This window comes from Poecilia formosa, unplaced genomic scaffold, assembly GCF_000485575.1.
Source record: "Poecilia formosa unplaced genomic scaffold, Poecilia_formosa-5.1.2 Scaffold62, whole genome shotgun sequence".
In the NCBI taxonomy this organism is placed as follows: Eukaryota; Metazoa; Chordata; class Actinopteri; order Cyprinodontiformes; family Poeciliidae; genus Poecilia; species Poecilia formosa.
This window is the reverse complement of record NW_006800001.1, coordinates 969,789-994,170: the sequence shown is the minus strand read 5'-3', so window position 1 is coordinate 994,170 and position 24,382 is coordinate 969,789. Positions and strand designations below refer to the sequence as shown.

The following is a 24,382-nucleotide window of genomic DNA, read 5'->3' as shown; positions in this document are numbered from 1 at the left end:
AAAACTGAAAAAACACATTTTAAACCACACAACATGAACATTTTATTGGGATTTTTGCATGATAAGTCAACATGAAGAAGTGCATAACTGGAAAATTGGAAGAAGACGATTTTCTCAGTTTATGAATAAAATTCTGAAAAGTGTGGTTTGCATTATAAAAAAATTGCTCCTTTTAACAATGGCTTTTCAATGAAAGTCAAAGTTGGAAGTGAATAAATAACTACAAAAGTGCAACGTCTTTAACCGTAGCAGTGACTGGATGACCACTAGAATTAAGTGGACATCACCCCTTTTTATCACTTCCCTCTTTCCTCCATCTCCTATTGCTTCCTTTATCTGTCTTACCGTTCTATCTTCCTTCCTGTTCCTACATCTCCTCGATCTGTGTCCCATCAAACCCTGACTCATTAGTGAAAGCTTCCCATGTGAACGTCCCTGAGAGTGAGTGTGTCAAGCAGAGCACAAAGGGACTTCATTAGTGCTCGCTTTAAACATGTTGTTTATGCCACTGCTTTGTTGCTCTGGACAACCTTGAACATCATTGTTAATTAAAAATAGACTGAAAGGAGATGGCACGAGCTATCAAAGCTCTCCCGTCTGCCCAAATGATGAATCAGGAGGTGAATCTAAGGGAAAATGAAGTAGTGTACTTGAAAGGTTATTAAAAAAAGAAAGATGCTCCAGGATCCTTAGAAGAAAGATCCATTTTTCACACACCGGTTGTTTTTACCTCAGCCCTTCAATCAATCCTTCCATCTATTTTCCTCTAAAAGTGCAACTAAAAAAGCCATTAATTCATCCCAGCATTTTATGACTTCATGGCTATCGGGAGTCTCGGAGTGCGAGTATGTGTGTGTTGTCAAGGTTTTGTATTCTGGTCCCTCACAGCACATCCAGTCTTTTCTGAGACGATATCCTCTGTATTTTTTTCCCTGTACTTTCGGAGGCGGCCAAAAGAACTGCAAGCTTCTTGTCTTTGTTGTTAATGCACACGAGAGCAACGCAACAACCTACTTCCCAAGTGAGATTCCACACACAAATATACCTCAACCGGAGTGGATAACTCGGCGCTCGGAGGGAGAGGCACGTGAGAACAGCTGAGAAAATAAATCGGTTGTTGCCAAGCTAAGTGAATGGGCGTCACACTGACAAATGCAAAGCACTGAATCTTAGTCAACTTGTATTGTTTGTCTTCTTCCTCATAAACACAAACACAGACACGCACACGCAAACCCACGCCATCACAGGAGAACGCATTATTGCACATACGGTGAGTGACAAACACACAAACGCCGCATGCATACGCAAACAGGCATTAAAGGCACAAAAACACACAGTCTGATTATACATTCATAATTTTGAATGGATGACAGGTCTTGAGCAGTGAGGAGGGGAGCGGGTTGAATTCTAATGAGTCGCCATTTACATGAGAGTCCTTTTCTTTATAAACTGAAATACACAGAGAAAGTCTCAGACGTTCAAATTATACAAGCAACATAAAAACTGTTCGTTTATGTCTACCTACCATACATTCACAAAACAAAATTCGTAGTGAACACATACAGTTGTCATAATCATCCTTCCTCTGTATAAAGATAAAATAAAGGAACACACTTGTTTCACCGCTGGGGGAAAAATGTATCTAAAGTGGGAATGAACCCTTGCAAAGAAAACTGGTTTTACTTAGAGGTCTCAGCAGAGAAGCCCTCTTTTGGCCAAGTTATAGTTTTAATATCCAATGTGAGAATGCACACAATACTGGGACAATGCAAAGTCTTTTTATGTCATATGCCTACTACTTCATTTAAACCTTTGAAAGAGTCTGCTGAAATGTCCAGTTAAGAAAAGGCCAATGACCAAAGAGAGAAAAGCGAGGAAAAGCATATCCACATTAAAAACTTTGAATGATTGCACAGAATAAAGAAAAACCTCTTTCCGTTGTCAGAAAAATCAATGTATTCAGATATGTTTATAAATAATTAGCATGCAACCCAAAATGTCATCTAACAGAGTCATCACACACCATCTCGGTGCAGTGTTTTTCCACTGCGGACAATCGTCCAGTCTTAAAGAGAGCTTCCACATCCAGCTCACTTATGCACAGTCAGCTCAAGTCCTCAAAAGCTGGTAGTTGTCCAAACAGCTGCTATATTTGTCTTTTAGTCATTTTGGTTTACTTATGCACAGACACAGAGGGGCAGTTATTTAAAGAGTATCAAATAGACATTGCTTTACAAGCTATATCAAATGTCTCCAATAGAAACTGAAGCCTCTCAGTTCATAGATCAGTAAATCGCCGCTTGAATTTAAAACGCACAAAGGCTGCTTGCAGCCAAAACCATTTGAGCAAAAAGTAAATCAAGACAACAAAACCAAAGAGCATCTGTTCAGTTTGTGTAAATCAGATCATTAGAGTAAACATCCAATCAATCCTACCTTCTTCAGTTTACCATTGCGTGTACCGACAAACGCCACCGTGTTGCCACGGTAGTCGTAGGCAGCCACCGAAGTCATGCCATCATCTTTGTCTATGAAGAGAGGGGTGCCCTCAATGGTGCTAGTTCCTCCAAGAGGCTGGTTGAAGTCTTGTCCACAGAAGTTGTCGTCTATCTGCAGAGGCTGCAAAGTGAAGACAAAAAGTTAGCAACGAGGCACAAGACCTGACATTTTCCCAACATAATAAAACATAATAGCCTAAAGATGCACACCCCAGCCCCCCCAAAAAATTATCTCCTGACCAGAATTAGCTAAGATTATTGACACAAGCAGTTAGCACCAATCCAGATAGTCAATATGTTCATCTTTTTTCAACGAGTGGACAGAAAAAAACTAAAACAGTACAATGGTAATCTTTGGTGTGGGCACTGTTACCGAGTGATGACTACTCAAAGTTAGCCATAAAATAATCAAAAGGGAGGGAAAAAAGATGCAAAAAGCCACTTAAAAAGAAACTATTTTCAAGAACATGTTGAAACACTGCGACACGTACGTCTCATAAATTTTCCAGAATTCAAACAAACCAGAATATCCCTTTAATGTTTTGAGTCTTTACTGAGAACTGAGGACAACAGAAAGTCCACTCGGACCCAGGACTTGCAGCACTTCATCCTAAGCACTCCCAGAATCTTTTCAAAACAGATCTTAGAAGCCCCCAAGCTGTGTTCAAGTCCGCATGGAGCTCATTTCCATCGCCCAGTGGGGATCGCAGTGAAACCCATTGGTCTCTATTGCTTCTGATTCCGTTGCTAACACAGTAAATAGGTTATTCAAATAAAGAACCATTCATACCAACAAGCTGCATTCTAACAAGCACAATCCCACCCAGCAAAAATCTTTTTCCTCAGCTGTGTTCAGTCACAGTGGTTACACCGCGACCATGTGACAATATCGAGAGCATTCCGATATCACGAGGGGCACATCACCCAAGGCGGATCATTGACCCATATGATCCCTTAACCAGTCACCACACACACTCAGTCAGCCCATAAGACATTAAAAGGGGTTCAAGTGCCAAAATGAATGAAACCTTTTGTTTGATGATGAATGACAATGTTAAACACATTTTGTAATTTTGTAGACGTTTCCTAGAATCAGGCCGTCGTTATTATTGTTGGATTAGCGATCGGGTTGGACTTAATTTAATTATTGGCAGCAATATTAAGCTTCTTCGACTGCAAATTGATATTTATAAGAAAATAACGAGAGCCACCTACATCGGACTAAGAAAAGGGATCCTGGTTAGGACTGAGTGAAAGTCAGACACAGTTTGAGTCATTTCTGCTTTGTGTTACTGACAAGCAGTACATTGGAGCAGAAGAACACTAAAACCCAATGGCCGTCAGTGAGTTATTCAGAGTCAGTGTACAAACACACACGCACACACACACACACTTGCACTTGGGGGAGTGTGTAAATAGCAGTGTAATCCACAGACTTATCACTACATCATCTGATTGATCCACACAGGAGAAAAGATAACACCTCCCTCCTCCACACACTCTCTCCCGAATGATCTACCTAAATTGCCTGCAGCTCAGCACACGTCAATAAAGCCTTTTTCTGCGTTTTTCGACATTCTCGTTCTCCTTTAAAGCCTGTTTCTGGCACCAATAGGAACACTGGAGTTCTCACTAGGCAATCTAACCGCTTGTATACCTGAACTTTTCCATTTTGTCGTGTTGCGAACACAAATGTCACTGTATGTCAATGAGATTTCACATGATGGAGCAACAAAGTAGTATTTAATTGCGACTTGGAGGCTAAATGTGACATGGCTTTAAGGGTTCTGCCCACATGAAAATATGAAGTGTGGTAAGCATTATATGCAGCTCCTTTTACATTCATATCCCAAAGTAAAACCCACTGTTTCACATAAAATCCCACAAATAGGGTCTGAATTCTCTTGCATGGCACCGTTTTGCTCTAATTGCTTCAAGTCACCCTCATACACCTAAATATGCTCCCCAAGAAGTGTTGAGGCTTTCTGCTATCCTACTTCCTCTGAAGCAGTTCTTTAGCAATAATTAAAAGGGATCATTTTCAGCTCATAACTGAGGGTGTGTTCAAGTAACAGAAACACACAGCTATAACTGGAAACTACATTGTTTTGTAACCGCTGACGCCTGAGGGGTAAATTCCTTCTCTCAAAGATAGCCGACGACGCACTCGCTACAACGCCAATATGGTCTAATAATCCTGCCGTGTAAAAAACCGACAAACACATTAAATCAAAAGTATTCTTTATGAACAGATTTGCCACGAGCAAAATAACTATGACCCTCATCTAAGCTAGGGACAACAACTTTATAGTCATGCGAGAAATAAGAAATGAAAGAAAGAAAACGTGTTTGTGTCAGTCAAACCACAAACACATGACATCGTGCCTGAGGGACACAAACAGAGGGTTAATTCATCACTGCAGCTCCTAACATCACTGTGTACAGATTCCACAAGACCCCCCAAAAGGGTTAAAACATTCTACAACAATGCATTATACATTAACATGAATACCCCACAGCCTATATAGCGCCGTCTCCCTGGGGCACATAAAGGTACAAGTTCTTCAGTTTTCCTACAATCTGGAAGCTTTAAACAGCCGAGATCAGCAAGGAATAAAAGCGGAGTCCCTTGAGGATAGGCAGCCTTTTACAGGGGCAACTTTCTGAGTATTATGCAATTTAACGCAACCACAAATTCCCAGGAGATTTAGGGCCAATAGCCGTGATGGAAGGAGCGTTTCTCACAGTGGTCTCTGAAGGTTATTGGCTGGATACTGTACTTAAAGTTCTGCTGTTTTTTTTTTGTTTGTTTTTTTTTTCTGTTTTTGTTTGTTTTGTTTTTTTTTTTAAAGCCAGTAAGCAAAGACTAAAAGTGTAAAACCTTCATCTGACTTTGGCAGCATAGAGTTGGAAATGAAGAAACGAAGGTTTCCTATTTTTATCTTCTTGAAGTTAATGTGCTGCATGCATCAGTAATTGGTATCGAAAGAGAAACTGTGTTTTCAATTGAATTTCTAAAATTTTTCCAACAAATTTCAAGATTGTGCACTTTTCCCCAAGTGAGATTTCTATGTTTTTCCATCACATTTCTTGATGTTTTACAAATGTGGTTTTATTATCAGTCCATTTCATCCATCATTAAAAATATGCTGATGTGGCCGTTAATTTGCCAGCAGAGTAAAGAATTATTTTATTATGACAGTTAGTGTCACCAAACATTTCACTTATAGACAACCTGAATGGATGGTACTTAATCGGGCAACGTTTTCTGCACACCAGGCAATTCTTTGCAGAATGCTTGCTGCTTCCTATTACAATTATAAATTTAATCAAGTAGCAAACAAAGTGCTAGAGTGACTGAGGTTTTTCCCTACTGACAAAAAACAGTGTTTTGAAACTACTATTGGAGAGCTACAAGCACCGTGTGTATTAAGCTGTCAACCTGCGCAGATAGAAATACAACTATAATGAGTGTGTAGTATATTGTTTTTTGTTTTTTTTGCTTTTGTTTGTGTATCCAAAGTCAAAATAACACTGAAACATTTTTTAAAGAGTGCTCATGTGATATTGCTGATGTTGAAGGTCATAAAGAAACGCGTGACTCAAACACAGCTAATACAATATATGAAGCACATCAACACCAACACAAGCTAAGCTTTTAGAAAAAGCAGGTCATGTGTTAGTGGACAGCAGAGCGCTTGTTTCCTCATGGGTGGAGCTGTTTTACTCTATTTTATGGTGCAAAGCACTGAAATATCGTCATTCCTGTGGCACCAAACACGTGTGTACGCACAGCAACACTGACTGATTGCAGATGTGGGGAGGCTGAAGTGCGCTGAAGGAACTGATTGAATTATCATTCCTCTATTATTGCCACTTCTTTAACATTATGAGTCACATAGATAAGCCTGGGCAGACGTCACCCGATACTCTACTGGGATTTGTCAATGTGACGCCTAGTGTCAGTTAAACATACGGAAACGGCAGAGTACAATAGTACTACATAGAAGATCCTGATAGGATACGCTGCTCTTGATTACAGCTAATCAGGTGGGAGAAAAAGACATGAAAAAAACCCATAAAACCCTCATTCAGCATCATGCAAATAAACTGGACATCCTGTTGCATCTCACGGGTGCCACATGTCCCTTTAAATAACAGCTCAGGGAAATAAATACCAACATGGAAAGCCGCATGATAATAAATTGAGTGGACAGGACATTACAGTTACAACTGTAGTTCATCCGTGTGTGTTTTTCTGCCAGCACTCGTGCATTATCAGCTCTTTCTTCATCAAGACATCAAACATGCATCACAGTGATGCTTTTCTCTGTGTGCGTGCACGAAATGGCCTACTTTCACAAGCGTCACCATTTGAATGTGTGTGGGAAATATCAGGAAGTGAAAGTTATAAATAAGTGAACATAACAAACAACATGCATATATGTATATATACACCCACTAAGTAACTGCAACTTTTATTCTGTCCATTGTTCTGAAAATATAAAGAAATTGCCATAATTAATACCATTTTAAATTAGAAAATACATTATTTTGTTGCATAAAATGCAATAACATTGCATTGGGTTTTGTGGGCGCCATGATCACTTTTAGAGAAGACTTCATCTGCAGCTGAAAAAAATATTTCTCACATCAACAAGAGAAAAGGGTTAATCTGTTGAATATATTTTGGATTAACCAATTCATGGTTGACCAGCAAAAAGGTGCTTTAAAAAAAAAGGAACCTGGGTGCAGTGGGGTAAGTTCAGTGTTGAAAGCTCTACATGCAGACCTTGGGAACCTTCAGGAGTTGGCTTGTCTTCAGAGCAGTGCTTGCAAAATCTGTCACTACATGTTTAGGCCACAATGGATGGGGAGATATAGAAATATTGCAGTGCATTGCACAAGGATTAATATCCCTTGAACTTTTTAAATTTTTTTATTTTCTCATGTTGCAACCACAACCTTCAGCATTTTGTAATGGGAATTTATGTGCTCAACCCACATGAAGATGGTGGCTAAACTGAGATGTGGAGGGGAAATTACTCATGGTTTCAAACATTTTTTACATATGATAAACTGAACATGTGGCTCACATTTGTATTTACCCCTCGACTACACTTGCAGCTGAAATTCTTTAGGGGTGTGATTCTAGATGTACACATCTAGAGATGGTTAAGTGCCTTACCACAGTAGATGGGGCTGAGTACAAATGCACACAAGATTTTTTTTGTCTAGTTAAAAAAATATATGCATCATTTTCTATTTCCGTCATTGCTCTACTTTGCCCCATGAACCCTAAAATAAATTCAACGAGGTTTATTGTTGTGCTAAAAAAAATTATTAAAGTTTTCAGGAATGTGGATGTTTTTGAAAGATGTTATGGAGAATGTGCAAAAAAGAGAAACAATGCTTTCTAAATGCATACAAATCCTAGCAATTATTGTAAAATTAATATTTGCAACAAGCTCAGCATCAATTAGAAACCAGAGGAGGACTAAATGGTGCCCTCAAGCAAAGTAGTTAACCTCTAACAGAGCAGCTCTGTTTCCAGCAGGGTAAAAATGGAGTCCAAGCAGCAACAAATATTTAAACAAGATGAAATATGGCAAAGCAGATGATTAAACATTCTGAACTTCAAGATTAACATTCTGAACTTAAGATTATTACGAAAAGAAAGCGCTGGATAAATCTCCAAACTGGACATTCGTAACCACATGAAAACAGCGAAGAAGGAAACCACCAGCACGTGCAAAACACGCACATCACTTCCCCTCGCTTCCTGATTACATCTGATAATGATGCATGCAGCACGCCACCCACACACAGTACCGATCAATACATAATTACACTGACAATTAGTATCATTAGAGTGGTGCTATAGCTGCTAATTTGTGGAGCTAAACACTCTTCAGAGAGGGAGAGAGGTCAGAATAAAATAAGCAGCTCTCACAGTCTGTATGGGGTCTTTTCCAAAGGTTTCCTATTGTTTTGTAATGACAGGATGAGAAGGATATTCAAATGTAACAAGATCAGCGGGAAAAAAAAAAAAGTCCAAATTTCCTTTCTGAAACACAGAATTTCTCTCCTTACTTTAAAAACTATCACATAGGCAGATATTAAATGACCCAAGCTCATTAGTTTGAAATAACTTTTAAAGGATGCCGCTCCACTGACGTCTCCCTGCTCGACTCATTTAGTCTGTCAATTATCTCTTCATCAACTCTGGCTCAATTAATCAGGTTTAATTACTTAAACACATTTGCTGCCATATCCTTTTAGATTAGGTCCACAGAAATGAGATGGTGTCTTACAAAAGACCACAAGAGCGTCGCACTCATTACATGATATCCTTAATGATGGATTTAATCAGGTTAGAAGATGGTCTCGCAGTCGATTTCAACTCGCCTTAGCTGTGAAACGGTAATCCAAATCTCCAAAGTGATCTCGACTCGTTTCTTTTTTAATACAGAACGCAATCCGTTTCAAGAAAATAAATGCTACTTTAACAAGGGCTACAATAAAAATGTCAAAGTACAGAAAGTCCTCTAGAAAACGTTTGAAAGCTAAGCCTTGAACGATGTCTTTCAGTGTTTGCGTCTTCCGTTCCGCTGCAAGCAGAAAGCAGATTCAGATGTGATAAGATGCTTTCCACTCAGCTTTTCTAAGCAACTCAAACTGAAACAAAAATGAAGAAAAACCTGTGGTTTAACTGGAACTGTGGCCTTTACAGAAGAGATAGAACTTCACATATTCATGGCTTAAATTTATGACGACAGATTAAGAAAATCTTTCAATATTGCCTACTTAAAAGGTTGTAACAATCTCTCTACCCGTTACAGACCAGTTGGTACGTTATTTGGTGCCATTAAGTGTTGGGCAATATGGACTTAGAATTTTATCACCATATTTTTGTGGGATTTATAGAAATAATGAGCGTCAATAATGTTTTAGAAATTGAACATGGTCTGTTTTGTGAATAGACTCCATGGTTATGACTATATCTCACTGCATAAAAGAACACACACCATGCTCTTAAAAGTGAAACTAATCTAATTCAAGGCCCTTAACAAAATGGATACTGAATAAAACAACTCCACATTTTCATTTATTCAAAAATAATCGTATTTATTAATGTTCCTATGGAACCAAAGGTGGGGGTGGGGGCGATGGAAAGCAGCATTTGCAAGGTTATCCTTTATTTTTGGAGCTTACAAACATAATTATGACAATAATATTTTCTTTTCTAGGATGACAAATTTTATAAAAAATTGCAAATCCTTAGTGTCAGAAAGACACCGACTCAAAAATAAAGTCAAATTAAACTCATATTGCCATGTTACAGATATTGTTAGATGCAGCTTTTAAAGACTTAATATGTTGAAAATTAAAGTTTCAGTTTTAGTTTTTAGTCTTGATTTTTTTTTCCCTTGTAAATGTACTTTCTGCTTCTTTGTATTTCGTTTTCCATGTTTCTAAGAACAATAGTGCACCGTCCATGTGAAATAAACTAAATATCTCTACCTTGAAAAGCCTTAAATTTATGGTATTGTTAAAATAATAATTCTTTAAAAAGTAGTTGGCATATCATTTAATAAGCCATGTCACAATATCATTACAGAAATAAGATTTTAAATGGCATGCGACACTAAACTAACGAGTAAATCTAATCTTAAATAGAAACAGACAACCTAACTATTGATTTCAGGTTTAGTTTCAAAATCTCACCTTTGACACTGCTGGGCAGACAACAGCTGGTGCACGCGGCCTTTGAAAGACGTTTACTTAAAACCGACTGGTTTTCTAGGATTGATTCTCTGATTGATGCCCTGACTTGTGCCAAAGTTCAAAACTCTCCCATCCATCTTGTAATCAAGAGAAAACACTGTGACAGTTTGAGTAATCCGTTGGAACGAGAAGAAAAATGGCAGAGTGGCACTTCCCATGAGAACGGGGAATATATTAACTGCCATGGGAGGAAAAGACCAGCTGCACAATGCCTTACTGTCAGCATGACGTCAGAACATATTACAATTGGGGTCTGAAAGTGATTGGTAGCTCTGGGTTTTGACAGTCTGCATGACATCTTTAGTCATTCAGACGAAAAATGTAAATTCACCGAGAATAAGGAACACCAGAATTGTTCGATTAGATACACTTGCCTTTAACTTTTTACAACTTGATAAAAAGTCGTTTGGTACTTTTCATTACCAAATTAAACACTACTTAAAGAGTAAAAATGTATTTTCTACAAAGTAACCCCCCAGAGCAAAGAGGCTTTATGACTGCCTCAACCCAGAATATTTCACAGACACACAAAAAGACGTGCGCTTCTGAGCACCTCATTAGTATGGCACCTACACTGGAAACACACACACACCCTGTCAAAGGGGCTCCGACACACACTCTAAGGGTTGACATGACGGCGAGACATATGGCTGAAGAGGACAGAGCGCTGGCCAGGTGAGGGACACCGATATTATTCGTGCGGCAGTCGGTGTTCAATCACGCTCTCCTCCTCTCCTTTCCCTCTTTCTGTCATCTACCCTTTTCGCAAGCTGTTCTTGGCAGCGGCAGTGAAAAAAAGTTCTGAGGCCATCACTCTTCCTCTGGCCCTGCTCTCCCCTCAGCCGGTGAATCATTGCCTCTCTCCTTCCTGAGCACACTGGCTGTAAAAGGCTTGCTGCTCCCTCCTTGGCCGTTTGTTGTTTCCTCTTCTCTACTGCAAAGTTTTTCCTCTTAGTCCATTTCATCAATTCCTCCTTTCTTGTGTCCATCTCTGTTATTTCCCCAGTTTTTCCCCTCCTTGTTTGGCTGTGGTTTAGCTTTTTTTTTAGTTTGTTTGTTTGTTTTTATGTATTTGTGCAGAACCGAAGATAAGAGAAAAAACACCCTCTGAATCAAAGAAGAGATAATCAGTCTTTCAACTGATTTCTAAATTGAATTTAGTTCAAAATGGTGAAAAATCTGACATTACCTCTGCACAACGACAATGCCTTGCTCATAATTGCAAATCAAAGATTTCTACACTTAAATATTGAGCCTCATTGCAGACAAGTACATAACCAGCTTAATTCAACACAAACTGATTTTGAGGTTTTTCTTCAGTTGCCTCCAGAAGATCACTTGCATTTTTCACCTCGTTTTCCTCACATCCTTATCTCCTTACTTCAAATTTCTCTACTCTCTTATGCAGTTTTCTTTGGCATCCAACTCTTCCTCTGGTTCGGGCTCCCTCTGGTTCTTTCATTTTTATCTCCACCTACATCTTGCACCTCGCTCTCCTTTTGGTTCAGGCGGCCTCGCTTGTTTAGTTTCTGCAACATTCCTGTTCATCCTTTCATGCTCTCACCTCTACACAGATTCTTCTCTCCTGCTTCCCTTCCCATTGCACTCCCTCCCATATTTTCAGTCATCTCTCCTCCTCGCTCACTCCTAACTTAGCGACTCGCCTCCACCCTTTCGTTCTCCTTTTGTGGAAATGGTTTGTATTGATCCACTCTCAAACTGGGGAGAAGGTCAGAGGTTCACTAATAAAGCTCAGGGACAAAATAAGACCTACACACACACACACACACCACAACGCTGCACACAAACACAAGACAAATATAGCCCGGTGGCAGAGCTGAGGTGCTAAACGCTATACAGTGAGCGTCAGCGCTTTGTCGAGGAAAACATATTTTACCAGACCTGCATCTAATGCGCCTGACGATTTGTGTTTACCAAAAACAGATGAAGTTCTAATGTGATAGTAAAACACACCAGCTCGATGACGACCACAGGCAAGAAATGAAGATCTAAGCTTCACACGGGAGGCTGATGGCGCTCCTGGTGATCAATCATGGCTCTGTGGTTAACAGCTGTCCATGCCTGTCCAGCCCACCAACCACAAACCAGCCCTGCCTTGCCCTCGCCTCTGCACCATGGCAGGGTCAACCTGAGAACATTCACCATCAGCATTAAGGAGCGTTTCCCACACTGCTAAGACTGCATTTCAATTGCTCAAGTTGTTCAGCGGGAACTTTTGGGACTCCGTTTCATGCATTAGTTTAGAATTTCGACAGTTTCTACCACAACAACTGTGGTGTAAAGATTTGATTTTTATGTTGGCTTTTTATTTATGTTCAAACTGTTTTTGCATAAGATTAACAGTAAAGTATTAAAAATTAAATATATACATATATATATAAAAAAATAACTCAATCTAAAAATTCCCTTAGATCCATTGCAGTGCACATGTTCTGCAACAGAGGAGGGGAGGGTGCGACAGGGGGTTATGACTCTCTAAAGGTCTCTTTAGATCCAAAGATGGTGACTCGACTAAATATTAGACATGCATCAAGGCATGTGATGAAAACCTTATTGTCAGCTTGAAAACTCAAAAGTTCTCTTCTGTTTTTTTAATTAGGAAACTAGCAGACTTTCACTCTTCAATGCAAAAGATGCAAAGAGTGAAAACGTAACTATTTTAAGAACTTTTAACAAAACTACAGGGTGCCAATTCTTTAACAGTTTTCAACTATTTCCCAAAGAATCTGTTTAGCTTTCCAAAGGCAGTGAATTGTCCTTGGACTTGGGCATGTTTCATCAAATTGAAAAAAAAAGGAGCCAACTGAGGAAGAGACAACTTTACAAGATACCGGAAATACTAAATGAAGAAGCAAAGTTTACTGGTTTTATCCTTTGAGTTTTCAACATGTCTGCTGTGGAACAGGACTGGATATAGAAATGTTTGCAACCTTTTCTGAGTTCTGATAAGGATATGCATTCACTAACATGTATGTAATAAAACTGATGCTGGAAGCTGCAAGTGTGCTAGCATACAACTTATTACGCTAAAAGCATTTTTTTAAATTCTGACCTAAAAATCATTTTGTCTTTGTTTAAAAACAGTAAAAACTAAAACCCTGTTTTACAGCAACTTTTTTTCTGGCACACAGTGTGATGTCACCTCTGCCCCCCAATACAAACTACTATTGGGAGTAGTTTGACCACCATTTTACATTTATTCAACAGCAATCTGAACTCTACTACATGTCTTAGATGTAAGAAACTGCTGCTGTACGCTTCATTTAGCCATGCCAGGAACATAATATTACTAGACAGCAGGAATGACTTCATAAGGTGTACAGAAAGCACACTCTACATACTCTGTCATTAGTGATCTTTCGTTGGAGATCATGTAAGTTCCTAACACTGCAGTGTTTCTGGCTTAGGTTGTTTTCCCATCTGACATCTAAAAGCATTCAGGGCAAAGCTGAGCTCAGTGCATACAGCATTTCAGAGTGTTATTTCCAAGGTAATGAAAATTCATTAAATCTGTGGAGGAAACTCAAACATCTGTAAGTAGTAATTTATTCAAATTCAACTTATGCTCTCTTAACCATTTTAATTATTTGTTCTTGTAGGACCTTTACAAATATACTGTAGTGATAGCTGAAATATAATTATAGCAAAAATAATCAGATTTTACAACTGCGTTTAAAAGAAAGATGTTGTACTCAGACTTATTTTTAAAATATGAAGTAACTCGACCACACAACCAGATTTAATGCATTACTGCATTATGTAGAGTGTTGCTTTTTCACCAGGTTATATTAACGAGTATGTGGATGTTTCTGCCTTAATAAATTAGGGGATATTTAGATCTTCTGTGAGTGGTTATCTTGATGTTTTGTTCCATTGTCTCCGTTTTACTGCTGGCTAGTTAAGTTATTTCACACAGTCCCTGTTTCCACACTGAAAAAATGATCTCAGATTCAAGCTTTTGTGGAGCTGAGGTCTAGGCCTGTTTAGGGCAGCTAAAATTAGGTCAGTTTTAAGGGGCACTGGAGCAGACATCATTAACCTGACGCTGACCTCCTAGGTCTTGCTGCTGGTCTTGGGGTCAGCTAGTCAGCTCTTTTGTGAAGCCATTACATTGTCATTGATGACAGTTTTCAAGGGACGGCAGGTTTTAAGAGGTTGTCTGAGTGATAAATTATTGGTGGATGCAATCCTCACCAAAAGCACAGAAACCATGGTAACAAGCCGTACAGAACGGGATTGGAGGAATAAAGGAGGGATGGAGTGAGGCATATCAGTGAATTTATGAGTAAATGGATCAATGAATCTGTGGCAGGGAGCAAACATGAAGGTTGCAGCAGTAAAACAGTAAATGTTATCTTGGTGGCATGGTATGTGTGAGCAAGGAAATTCTTGAAGTGAAAGAAAATCCAATGAAACATCTATAGGTCTGCATGTGATTGAGAATTTACTAGGGTTTGGTGAAATTTCCAAATCAAGCTCCACTTTCAACATCTAAGTTTGGTAAGAATATATTACCTGAGAATTGTTCAATTTTAAATGTATTCCTTTGTATTAAATAAAGGCAAAAAATTGGTCAACTTGTTAATATTTTACATCTAAAATATTTAACACTAATAGCTGGAAGATTGGAAGAAAATGCTTCCAATGCTTTTCTTATGGCTTCACATCTTTCTTAGGAAATCAGGAATGGGTAAAATATGCATTAAAAAGAAAATGTTTTACAAAAACCAGAAAGTAGAGATGATTCTGATCTTTGATTATCTAAATAGTGAAATTAGTTGACATGTGTGACATAGAACCAGGTCATCCAGCAATGTGCACCAACAGTTCTGTTTAATCAAATGAGATCCTCTGTCTTACAGCCTTAACATAGGCAGTGTTATGAACCAGGAGGTGGAAATTAAAGCAACAAAGAGAGGAAAAACCATCATCTCCAGTAATTCTACAGAATGTAGCAAGAGAGAGGTAGAGGAGACGAAAAGCAGCACTTCCAGAAATTCACGTTACTTTTCACAAGTCTGTGCCCTTATGCTAATGACGACTAACAAAGGCAAAAATTCCCATTCCTCTAAATTATCCTACTCCATTAGATACAAAACAAGCTGAAGGCTTTTTGTGCATTTCATATTATAACAACATCTGAAATCAGAAATATGTTGACTTACAAGGAAACGCTTTAAAACACTTTTTGTAAATGTGAGGTCTAAAAGGTACATCTCTTCCCCTCCAGTGTTGTAAAGTTGCTAGTGCAACTTCATGCATGTGTCTGTTTAAGCAACGTTTTCTGTAATGCATGCAAGGCCATGCTTTGTGACTCAGCTGGTGAAAAACAAGTCTAAGTTGTAGTATTTCCCAGGATCTAACACTGCAGAGCGCTGAATCATGCCGAATGCATGAGTGTGGATGTGCCTGGGTGCTCCTTCTGAGTGACAGTTCACAAATCCAGGGGACTGGGCTAATGATGTCCCCTGTCTGAGTGAATCAACACGCCAAGAGTTTATTGGGGGACAGAGGGGGAAAAAAAGAGCAGAGAAAGTAAGAAAATGGAGACAGCAGGAGCTAGACAGCCAGAGACTGTTAGTATTCCACAATTGCAAATCGGATTTAGCGTCAAGAATAGCAATTTGTTCTCACTGCTTAGATTACTACATCTGTGTTTATCAATGCTAATAATTTTATCTGGATTGTCAGAACAAAATCTCAAGCCAAATCTAGTCAACATGTGCTGAAGCAAATATGTGAGCTTACCGAGTTGATGCAGTCGAGCTCCTTGTTAAGCAGCCAGGGTAAAGAGAGTTTCCCTTCTCCCCTGTAGCAGGACTGAATTCGTTCCTTGATCTTCTCCTTGATCTTCCTCAGGGTGAACAGGCACAACGCAGACTCTTTGGGTGGCTTTGCCCGATTTTTCTGACCCTGAGAGAAAACCGTGAAAAGGATGTCTTCGTTCTCGGAAATCCCCAAAGAGTTGGCCAGCTGCCGGCCTGGTCGGGCCAGGAAGGCGTCCTGCACCAGGCGGTACTCGATCCCGTCTTTGGTGCAGCCAATGGGGAACTCCACGTAGGAGTAAAACTTTGGGTCATCCATGCAGAGGCGGACAATTTTGGAGGTGAAGAACTGCTCCCCGCTGGCGTCAGGCGAGGTCAGTTTGGTATCTAGCTGCATTGTCAGATAATAGACAAACTGTTCGCTGCTGAAGCTGTACACATAATAGATGTCAAAGGCAGGAAACTTGGACAGGGTGTCTGAGGGGATCTTAAGCTGAGAGGAGACAAACTCATCCTGATAGACGAAACTAAACATGTCCGCATTTTCTTCATTCTCCATGAGTTTGCGACTGGACAAGGTAGGAAAGTACTCAGATTTCCCATCAATAGGTGTTCCAATGAATAACTTGCTGGTAGGACTTTGAGGGGAGCTTATGATGACCCCTGACATTGTCCCCGACTCCGCCACACTGGAGAGGTAGTGTTCCTTGCGGTGGTGAGGCTCGCCAAGTTTAAAGAGGTCATCCAGACGCAAGAACTGGCAGATGCCCTGCGAGGTGCTGCCGCAGGCGATGAGACGGTTCTGCGCGTAGTCTATCAGGAGCAGCTTGTTCACGTTGGGGGTTTGGGCCAGGTCGTGAGGGCAGGACTGGACACTGGGTGGAGGGTAACATTTCTCATTGTCCACCACTGGGCCAGTCATGTGGCTGCGCAGTTTAGTCAGGTTGCTGGACAGCTTGAAAATCCAATTGACAGCTCCCACATAGACTTCTCCAGTCTTGTTGTGGATGGCCAGATGTGTAAGAAAATGGTCAGCGGGGACAAACCGTTTGAAGGGCGGGGGTTGACCTCCAGAGAGGGACGGGACCATGAGGAGTAAAACCCCCAACAGGACAAGCAAGTTCCCCTGGCCAGGGAGGGCTAATGTCCGAGAAAGAGGACACATATCTGAAGTGTCCAGCGGCGAGGCTTGGGGGGCGGGGGAGGAGAAAGGAAGAAGGAGAACAATCTCTGTTGCTTAGATCCAAGTCAGGATTTTATTCTTCGCCTCCTCTGCTACTAAGGAATGAGAAAGGAGAGCTTGAGGGAGGGAGAAGGACCAGGGAAGGAGAAACAAAACTCCTATTGATCCACTGTCCTGTTTTCAACGCTGTGAGCAGTCATCAGGAACATCATCCACAGAGGCACAAGGTTGCAGCCCTGAAAGGCAAATAAGAGAAAATATGTTAGAGACTAAAAAAATATTTCTTATTGATTAGGCATCAAGGAGGAAGAGAGGCTTAAAAATCGCAAAGATTACACAGATAAATGAGAAAAGAGCAAGGTTGACATTTGCCTTGGTAAAATATAAATAATATCAAATCAAGTCTGGAAGGCAAACGTGTCTGCAGTGAGTTATGGGCAAAAATGCAAGGGAGCCAGGAGTCGATTATTAAAAGCTCTATACACAGAATTTGAGTATAGCCATGAGTTATGGACTCACAACATTGAACCTACTAATATTTCATAACTTTCAGTGTTACAGTGCCGCTTTTGGAGATTTGTTCTTGGAAAAACTGCTACTGGGGACTGTAGCATTGACAGCGAGCAATTTATAGCTTGGTCTGCTTAAAGCTTTTCCTGTCATGGTTTTATACTGTAACAAGTTTTTCCATATTGTAATTACCCATGGAGCTCTGGTGGGCTAGAAATGGGCATCAGAGTTGCATAGCGGCCAAAACTTTACAGCAATGCAGGGTAATCTGGTAGTGTTGCCTTGGCTGAGAGAACCCAGTCCGATACATTAAGTACATATACAAATGGAAAAATGATAGAATCGTTTTACTATTCACTGCTGCGACAACTGTTTTATTGGATTTTTCAGTGTCTCATACTTATGGAAGTGATAAACTTTTAAACATGGCGCTAATGTATTCATATTATCTTAAGTGCTCACAATAACTCTGCAAATGTTCTTATTTTTTTATTTTTATTTTTTAAACACTTAAAATCAGTCTGAAAACTGCCCACACTGTAATGCGTCTGGTTCCGTTCCCTTATCCATTGTAGTCCCTGTCTGCTCAACAAAACTCAAATGGAAAACTAAAGAGTAGGGGTTTGGCAAACACATTTATTTTGCTTAAAAGTTTACTCAAGGCGCACTACAACATATTGTTGGCACTCAGTACCGATAAAAAATGTGTCGTTTCAAAAGGGTAACGAACATGTTTTTCTGGGTATCAAAATCTTAGAGAAAAATGACAGAAATTGTTGACAGATGTGATTATGTTAATTTTGTAAATGTTCATTCACCCCATCGCCTGAACTATCCTTGAAGTTGGGGTTCAACCTGGACAGGCCACCAGTTCATTTATTTATTATCCCCGTTTATTATTTAACAGGGACAATGCAGTCAAACACAGCAACAGAAAAGTGTCTGTAGCTGATGCAATGCACAAAGAGTATACAGCTAAATCTAATTCACAACTCCAGTCCCTCATTGGGCTTTGCTATGCAGCGCACACACCAAGAAAATTCAGACACACACAGAACAAGCAACCATGTGCAAACAAATTGAAAACTCAGGGTACTTTAGAGTAACGCATTATGTTTTGGGGGCTGTGCAAGGAAGCTGAGGTACTCGGAGAGAACCTACGGATGTACAAGGAGAACTTGTAAACACTATGCAGAACGACCTCAGGCTGGGATTAGAACCTATGACCTTCTTGCTCCAAGGCAAGAATGTTGCACCATGTACTTTCTGCTAAATCAAGCTGGTCAATGATTCAAAAACATTTAGAGACATCAGTTCTTGGAGACTAACCGTTCCAACTTATAATGCCACCCATGCTAACTGCGCTATTCTTTGTTGCACGACATTTACTGCTTACCATTGTCTCTGGCCTTAATATAACTAATTAATAACAGGACGGAGAAATATATATTATGTAGACTAGGGGAGTCTTGAAATTGTTTGAGCCACCTAAAATCTTTTTCAGCTGCATTGTCAAAACTGAAAATCAGATCTCTGATTAATTGATTTCTAGGCACAACAGAAAAAATGAATGCTTAGAAAAGCATAACAAAGCCAGTGTTCTGTAACTGACTGATTAGCTTAACTTAAGAAGCAAAGCAAACTGTCTATTAGTCATTAAGCACACAGATCTAAGGCTGTTCTGTTAAGTCTGGCGAGAGGCCTCAATCTGCTGAATAAAAAAAAATTAAACAACTTTGTGACAAATTTGAGGAAGCAGTTCGGTAATAACTAAGGCAACGAAACGCCTCTGTAAGAGCCATCTTTGAAATGCTCATTATCATTAGTCACTCTGCTGCACAGTGTAAATAACAGGCGAGAGTGGAAGAGAGCTGAAGGGTTGGTGTATGCAACAGTAAGCCAACACTAGCTGGCACAAAGCTAGCCAGGTTCAGGAAGCGGCTCTGTCATCTTACACTTCACCTTGAAAATCACTCATTTGTATGAAACAGAAAAACTAGATGACAGGAAAAAGAAAAAAGCAGTAGAGAGCTGCTAAAATGGATGTCAACAGCATTTTAAATCAACTCCACCTTTGCTTGAAATAAACATCAGGGGAGCCCTGTAGAATGAGGCACTTCAGCAAGAAAACTGCAGACAGAAGGGCCCGAGCTGCAATTATCAGATATACCGCTACTCTCCACTCTGTGAGATTAAAACGACTCGATGCGGATCATGGCCTCTTTGGCACAGGCAGATGCAATAAAGTGACGAGCCAACCTATTAAAAAAAAAAAAAAAAAACCTAATTTCTTGTTCAATAGTACAGTCGCGCTGCGTGATGAGAGCAGATGTCAATTTAAAGCGTGGCAGCGCGTGGGGAGGCCGGCTGCCTCATTTTCCTTTGTCATTTCCAAGAGAGGCAAAGACACAATGAGGCAGAGAGAAAACGCCAGCTAATGCCTGATAAAGAACGCGAGAGAACCTGGGAAAAAAAAAAAAAAGTCCCTCCTGTAATTTCTCTTCATTTAGGTCAGGCATAGCTGGATGTAAGAGAGTGTGAATCTAACGACAAATTGCATCTGGAGTCTGTGGCTGCTTTTATCTATTGGGCAATAAGGCATAATGTAACACGTTTTAAGAGTTAGAGAGGATGATGGATACGGGATGGAAAATGGAATCATGCTGATAATGTCCTTACTAATGGACCCTGAGGAACATTCACCCTCAATCCTCAGTCCCCTTCTTCACACACTTAAGTTTCCTACATATTTTGCCTGTGAAGAGTCCAGACTGAGTTACCCAGTCCCAAGTCCTTTCTGCCTCTTTGTTTTACAAAACGAAAATAATTATTTTATAAGCACTGGGTGCCATAGGGATGGGTTAGGATAGAAATGGATGGATGGAGCCTCCTGTTAATGAGACAGCTTGGACATACAACCATTACTCCGTACTCTGTCTTTGGTTGCCTTGCTTCAATCAAGGTCTGGGAAATGAATTCCTGCCCCTTCCATACTGTGCAGGAATCCTGTTAAATTGTAAATGGAGGTTTGGACTCGACTTCTTGCGTACATTCCTCTCACTCAAAATTCTCCTATTTTCTCTCCCTGCACTTATCCTCGAAAACCCTCTTCAATTTCACTTTCCTCCAGAGCTTAAGCAAAATGCTGGGAAGAGCACTGGAGGAAGGATGCGAATCATATTTGGCTCCATCAGGGGAAAACATGTCAATCATTTGGGCATGAGCCCGTCTCCTGCCTCAGGAATGAGGAATCAACGAATTGGGGGAGCCGAAGCCTTTATCAATTAAGGAGAAAGCATTAGAGACACTAGGCTGTAAAGGGGGTGAGATGATTGGATTTAATATCGGCACATCCTATCAACTGACAGGACAGGAAACTGTTCCAGCAGGAATTGGAAACTGGGAAATAAATTGAAAGTAAAGGAGGGAAGGGATTCCTCCTCCCACCCCCGTCTGATTTTAAAGACAGGCGAGATGGTTGCATGTTGTTAAAAATCCAGAGGCTGAGGAAGAGGTAAGCCGTTAGTGAAGCTGAGCTGGCTAACTCGCACTCTCAGCCTCCCCTCCAAAGAGGCTGAACCTGTCCGTTCAGATAACGTTCCCACTGTAAAGCCGGGCTGATTTATTGCCGCTGGCATATCAATTACAGCCCTCAACACTGGGAGGAAAGAAGGAGGAGGAGAAGAAGAAGATATCAAGAGAGAAAAGGAGAGAGGTGATGAGTAAGGAAGAAAAGCAACACATGGACAAATTCTCTATCTGAGGCTTTTCGTTGCAAAATCTGGGTCACATCTATAAAATGTCAACACTAAATCCCACAAAGACAAACAATAATTCACACGAGCAGCAGAAATATCCATTACTGTGTTAAATTAAAGAAGAAATGACCTCCATGATGATCTGCCCTCTCCCTCCTTCTTCAACAGCTATAACACTCCAGAGATTGGATACTTGCCCAGGGGAGGAAAGGGAGATGCGAGAAGGGTGGGAGAGGAGCTGAACGGCACGAGGAGACAGCAAGAAGCAGGTGGAGGGGGTGGGACGGTTAGAGAGGAGGACAGATAGAAGGGGACCCATACCCTGAAGCCTTAATCCTCTTGCAGGGTCTGCCTAATCCCGCCGTCACTATCGAACATATGGGAAGAATGGATTACCATCCCCCCCCCAATGAACTGAGGGGTAGCTAGGATAGGCAAAGGAGTGGGTAGGGATCCCTGGATATGCTGTAAATGTAAAACAAAAACATAGACACACACATCTAGTTGAGATGACAGAAATTGGGCTTCTTCTTACTTTAGGGCTTTAAAAAAAAAAAAAAAAGGAGAAAGGAAATGTATGAAAGGGTTTGTACTCTTTCACACATTCTGCAGGTAGGTTAGGTGTTGGTTAGTCATGTGCAGGCTGGTTACACCACCAGTCTGGCATATGTCCCAGTCAGAGAGTGTCTCTGCGGCTGAGACCAATAGAAGCGGGGGTTAGGCCTAACCACCTAAATCAATCTGGTTGACAAAGTGCCTGTGCCGAACCACAAACTCAAATCTCACTGCAACTAACTAATCACTCCTCTCTGGAGGATTACTGGAATATTCTCAAAAATATCCAAACCCATCTGTCACCATACATGGACATTTGTTCATACGGGGCCCATTTTTCCAGCTGGTTGGCAGAAGATTTTAAACACTTGATTTCTAGAGTTATCTGAGGTCAATGCAGCTATGTACAGTAACACCAGTAATTATTTTTTGTCACTTGAAATTCGCAAAAAAAACATTTAGTGCTGAAAAAAAAAAAAAAAGAAAATTAGCAAGCACTTTTTAGGTGCCAAAAACAAATACCAGTGGGTTGCATTCAATTCATCTATTAGGACTTGACAGCTTTCAGATGGAGAAACTGAACGGCAGTAAAGCAGAACTCCATTATGTGGTATCTTCTATTGTTTCCTTCCCGTCTCTGCAAACAAAACAAACCAACTAGTGTGTCATAAGTGGTACTAAAAGTTCCTATGACAGCTCTAGAAACAAGTGCATGAGGCCTTACTGGCTTACATCTGTGAAGACTAAACTAATGCCATGGGTTAGAAGTGCTGAAAATGTTTGTCTGAGGTGTTGTACCTTGCAAAAATATTTCTACCACTTCAACTTTAGTGAAAAACTCCAAGGTGCATGAATACTTTTTGTAATGATTTCTACTAGAATCAAACCTCCCTAATAATGGGCAGATAGAACCTTGTAAAACACTGCCAAGGGTCTTCCATGAATGCAAGGGAGGAAAAACAGGCCAAACCATCATCTTTGATTTGCTCTACATTAATTTTGTTCAAGAATGTTTGACAAGAGTAAAAGTTTTACAACAGCCATTTTACAAGCTGGATTAATGGAATCCTGAGACTGTATATATATTTTTTATTTTCACCTAAAGAGAGAATCATGAGACATGGAGCAATAAAGCAAAATATAGCACATTTTTACAGCCAATCTTCATTTTGCTGGGGCTTGTATCAAAAGGTCGGAACTAGTCTGAAGAAAGAAACTGCAAGACTGCTTTTTAACAAAGTTGGCCTGAAGACGCATTAATCATGCGGACAACTGCTTCCCTGAAAACCAGAGTGCAGTGTGGGTAACAGATGTGTGACAGCTGCCATTCCAAGAGTGGAGACAGACTGTGGGCACTACATCACACAAATTATTCCTTTCCTCTTTCCCTGCAACTATAAAGTCACTCACACACATGTATTTCCATAGGACATGTGGTTACCCTCCAACGTATTCAGACAGACAGCATTACACAAATATATGGCTGCGTTTGCATGTCTGTGGCACTTAAATGCACCTGTGCTTGGTGGCTTATTTGACCACATCAGATTGGACCGCCTCATGCATTAACAGCATTTCCTTGAGCACATGATATTCAGTCAAATCACTGATCATGCTGACATGGAGCTCATCATGATCTGAGGATGCGAGCACAACAAGTACCACTTAAGTAGAGCTAGGCGATATAAACAACAAAAAAAAAAAAATCATAAATATTTTTTTTCTGTGTTGAACTTCTCAGTGAATAACAAAGACCGATTCACATCAACAATACAGTTTCTAAGACTGCCTCTGGTTCACAACAAAGAAAAAAAATAACATTTTTAATGAATGAGGTGTATTCAAAAGTTGCCATGAACCGCACAATTTTCTGAATTGCTGTGGGACATTCTGGATGACGAGTAAAATAAACATGTACAATATTGTTGATGTACAGAATTAATTTGCAGTAATGTTTAAGAAAGGAAATTGGTTTAAGTAAAAACCAAAATGATGCAAATCTCTTCTGGCCCTTATAAAATCATATAATGTGGGTCACACATTACCACCTTTTTTTATTGCTATTGTCATTTTCTGTTCTTGGATAACATATTTTAATTGTTTTATTGCCCATCGTTACCACAGGCATGTTTGCATAGAGCCAAAACCGCTGATGAGAGATTAAAGAGCAGTGTGAAGATTGGAAACCACAGTGTGACGAAAACAGCAGCATTTGAGGTCATGACAGTTTTTTCTTGTTTGTTTGACAACAATGTCACAAACTTCAATGTATTTTATTCAGAATGTGTCTGGGAAAAAAAAAAC

General features: G+C 40.1%; 1 protein-coding gene across 5 annotated transcripts in view; it reads right to left on the bottom strand.

The window, feature by feature from the left end:
• Positions 1-24,382, bottom strand: part of plxna1b (plexin A1b) — a 211,740-nt gene that overhangs the window by 158,075 nt on the left and 29,283 nt on the right. For all 5 annotated transcript variants that reach the window (XM_007554216.2, XM_007554219.2, XM_007554218.2 and 2 more), the window contains exons 2-3: positions 16,056-17,491; positions 2,437-2,619 (exon numbers count right to left, since the gene is read on the bottom strand). In XM_007554216.2, the coding sequence (XP_007554278.1) occupies positions 2,437-2,619; positions 16,056-17,237 (1,365 nt within the window). In that variant the 5' untranslated portion in view covers positions 17,238-17,491. The remainder of the gene's footprint in view (positions 1-2,436; positions 2,620-16,055; positions 17,492-24,382) is intronic.